This window comes from Drosophila mojavensis, unplaced genomic scaffold, assembly GCF_018153725.1.
Source record: "Drosophila mojavensis isolate 15081-1352.22 unplaced genomic scaffold, ASM1815372v1 contig_36, whole genome shotgun sequence".
Classification (NCBI taxonomy): domain Eukaryota; kingdom Metazoa; phylum Arthropoda; class Insecta; order Diptera; family Drosophilidae; genus Drosophila; species Drosophila mojavensis.
The window spans coordinates 3608989-3612654 of record NW_025318858.1 but is presented as its reverse complement, the minus strand read 5'-3'; the positions used below and the strand labels follow the sequence as shown (position 1 = coordinate 3612654).

Genomic DNA, 3666 nt, shown 5'->3' with positions numbered 1-3666 from the left:
CAGTAACTGTAAATGTAGCTGCGGCTGTGGCTGTATCCCTTTTTCTTTTTATTGTATTACCGCGAGTGTTATGCTAATTTCCGTTGCCGGGACCAAACAGCGGGAAATGCCGAGTGCAGAGTCTGCGGGCGTTGCGTCTCGTCGCGTTGCGTCGCCTCGTCTTCGTTCTGGGTCGGAAATGAAATTTAACTGAATTTGCATTGGAATTCGATTAAATCGTTTATGCAAACATTTCGTTTCATTTCATTTGCGGGCTTTTCGCTTCAGACTCGTTTCAAATGTGCGAATCCTTTTGCCTCCCCGCACCACCCGCACCACCCACACAATGCCAACTCTCCTTCGATGCCCTCCCTCTGCAGCCCCGAAAATGCCTCGAGAGTTGATTTTAGCAAACAATCTAATTTGCATAATGCTCATATGTTCGGCCTGTTTGCGAGCTCTGCCCGGCTCAGCGCGCGTTTAATGCTGTGGAAATGTATCTTAGAGCTTGTTATTTATGAATTAATTTCATTTACCATGTAAATGCATCAAGGTAATCGAGTATACACCTCGACCTGCCCCTGCCCCACCCCCGCCGTCAAGTATTTGCATAAAAATATGAAATTTTTACTGCCAGAAGAATGTTTACAATTTAAGCACGCGCTGAGGAAGATATTGAAAATACATATATACAATTTTACAGCTGATAAATGTGAGTGGAAAACAGTTGACAGAATGTCAGAGCGATTGAAAGTGTTGAAGAAGCCGAAGTTGGGAATGAACTCTTACTGTCAAGATTGATATGAGTATTCAAAGAAATTTAGTCTTATCAATAATTATAATATTTCATAATCTAAGCTAGAAAATAATAACATAATAGACACAGAGTGGGCAAATGTTATGTGGTTCGGAGCACAGTCGCTGCGTCAACTGCGCAGTTAGCGGAGGTCGTGTTCATATCAGAGCTTCTATTGGTTCAAGGTATCTAGTAGTCGAGCAGTCTCGATTAGAGCACTCTTATTACATTAAAATTAAAGATTTTTCTACTCCAATACACAGTTAAATACATAAAGGGCTGTCCATATACGCCGAAACCATCTGGCAACGCTGTGTCTTTTGGCAGAGACAGACACAATACGTCGTACAGGCTCAAGGCAGCCACTTGAGAGATATTATATTCAAAAACCGATGTCAACAAATCTGCTTGAACCAAATAAAAAGATAAAATTTGTTTTTCCCTGAATAAAAAAAACAGAAGCATGAGTTTGTCGCGTATGTGGCACCTACTAGCGTTGCCAGATGGGTCTGTCGAATATGGACGGTACACATGCATATTCACATACTTATGTATATGTGTAGTGTTAAAAGTAAGTACAGGTATCTTCTAGTCGAGCATCGCCTTTCTTCTCGTTCTGCTTCATTATTTTGCAATTTAATCAAAAATCCAAAACTAATCAATAAATATGATAGATTGTTCAATGTAAACCCGAATATAGAATAGCAGTAGGCGTAATATGTGATATTTTAGGTAAATTTACACAATTTCAATCTAGAACGAATGCAATTAGGCATGAATAATCAATCAACGATGGATTCGAACTGTTTGTAAAGTAAATAAGTAATTTTCCTTCAGTTCTTGCAGAATGGTCGGGTTATCTTATACGTTGTTTGGGATTGTGTTTCTGGCACTGGCCGCCAGGGAACTGAGTTTTGCGGGATCCTTGAATATGAAACTCATGAAGGCCGTACTTCAGGGCAATTCAACAGCCAGTGCCGTGTTTTCGCCTCGTATCTTGACAAACACCATGAGAGAATTTTCTGAATGGACGGCCGGCAACACAGCTGCTCAGATAAATAGAGTTATGATGTTCAAAAAAGATAGGCAAGGTGCCGTCAACAAAACCGATGTAAATACTGACTATACTGACGAAGTTTTCGAAAGCTCTGAAAATTTCGAATTTACAAATACCGACGAAGATTACAGAACGAACTGTGAAGATATTAGTTCCCTGAGAGACGACCAGTATCGTTCAATATCAGATGTAATTCGCATTAAAAGTGCTTGGTTTGTGGCTAAAAGTGTTGTACCTGCTGTAGGAACTTCTGTGAAAGTACTTGACTTTAAGACTCCCAAAAAGGCTTTACAAGTCTTGAATAAGTGGACAGCGCAAATAACCAACAACAGAATAAAGAATTTCATGAAGAAAACTACTCCAGATATGAAAATAGTCTTGATCACGGCGGCCCACTATGAAACAAAGTGGAAATATAGCTTCTCTCCGAAGCTTACGAAGAAGGTGAACTTCCACACGAGCCCAACTAAAACTACTCCCGTCGATATGATGAGTATAGAGGGTAAATTTTTGTACAAATATATCAAGAAGGTTGACGCCGACGTCCTGCAGATGCCCTTTAAACACAAAGATTTGATGATGACGATTCTAGTGCCGAAGAAAGCTAATGCCATTGGCAGTCTCATCCAGAAGCTGACGACGCTCCACCTGAGGAATCTGAAACTGAGTGGAAAAGCAAAAGCAGTCAATGTCCAGCTTCCCAAGTTCAAAATCGACTTTGAAGTTGACTTGAAGAAACCGATGCAGAACCTGGGCATACGCGACTTGTTCAAAAAGGCGAATTTTTCACAGCTGGCCACTTATAAGGGGGTAATGAAAGTGGATCATATAATACAAAGAGTCGTACTGGATGTAAATGAACGGGGCGCCTCAATGGCTGTTGCTGCAAGTATGTACTTCAAATTACAACAACAACAAGCTCAGATCATTTCAATGAAACATTTTTTCATTTTATCTTACAGGAGCATCCACGAAAGAGAAATTTGTAGTAGACCGTCCGTTTCTGTTTCTTCTCCGGCAAGTCAACGACGTCTTTTTGGCTGGACGTGTCAACTTCCCGCCTAAATAGGAGCTTATCGAAATGAAGCGCTATCGAAGAGAGCGGTAGCAGCAGTAAATAGTCCACTTGGCTCCCTGAACCTTGTACGAACTTTATGTCTTATCAAAATAAATTCAAAGTTATGAAAGCGTTTATCTCAAATCCGAGCAGCTGATCGATTAATGAAATTTAGAATTTTAGAATTTAGATTTAATAATGATATGCTCACTGCATGCATTTGTATAACAATTTATACCAATGAAAATGGGAAAACAGGTGTTTGCTATGTATATAAATATGTAGGCATTTAAATTTTTTTTTAGATATCTAAATTGCAATTTTTAACATATATCAATCTTAATTTTAGATTATGTCTTCTGGTGGAGTCGTGGAGGTCGTCGTTAGCTGAAATACGATTCATTCAGGCTATCTCGAGTTCGAATTCGGAGAAATTGAAAATTTTTTTAAATTGTAAATTTGCAGAGAATCTTTTTTTTTTTTTTTTTTAATTATTTTTAATCCAGAAAAATTAATCATTTTTATACACAGAATTCATTGAGAATAGGGAAAACATAAAGTATATATTTGTTTTAAGAAATCGATAAAAACTTTCCTTTTAATGTTATCGATTAGGAATCGATTATATCTCGTCATTTTTAGAATTAGAGTCTCAAAATTTTTCTTATAGCTTCATGTAAGTCTGCTGCTGTATTGTTAGTTCAGCTTATTTTTCGATGCCTTAGCTATAGCTTTGAGTCTCTCTCTCTCTCTCCCTCTCTCTCTCTCTCTCTCTCC

The 3666-nt window shown here is 38.5% G+C and overlaps 1 protein-coding gene across 1 annotated transcript; it reads left to right on the top strand.

Moving 5' to 3' along the window:
- Positions 1 to 1551: 1551 nt before the first annotated feature.
- Positions 1552 to 3033, top strand: LOC6575895 (serine protease inhibitor 42Dd). Its single transcript, XM_002001863.4, has 2 exons — positions 1552 to 2721; positions 2795 to 3033. Exons 1-2 carry the CDS (start codon positions 1623 to 1625, stop codon positions 2899 to 2901), a joined length of 1206 nt encoding a protein of 401 aa, XP_002001899.1. The 5' UTR covers positions 1552 to 1622; the 3' UTR covers positions 2902 to 3033.
- The last annotated feature ends 633 nt before the right edge of the window (positions 3034 to 3666 follow it).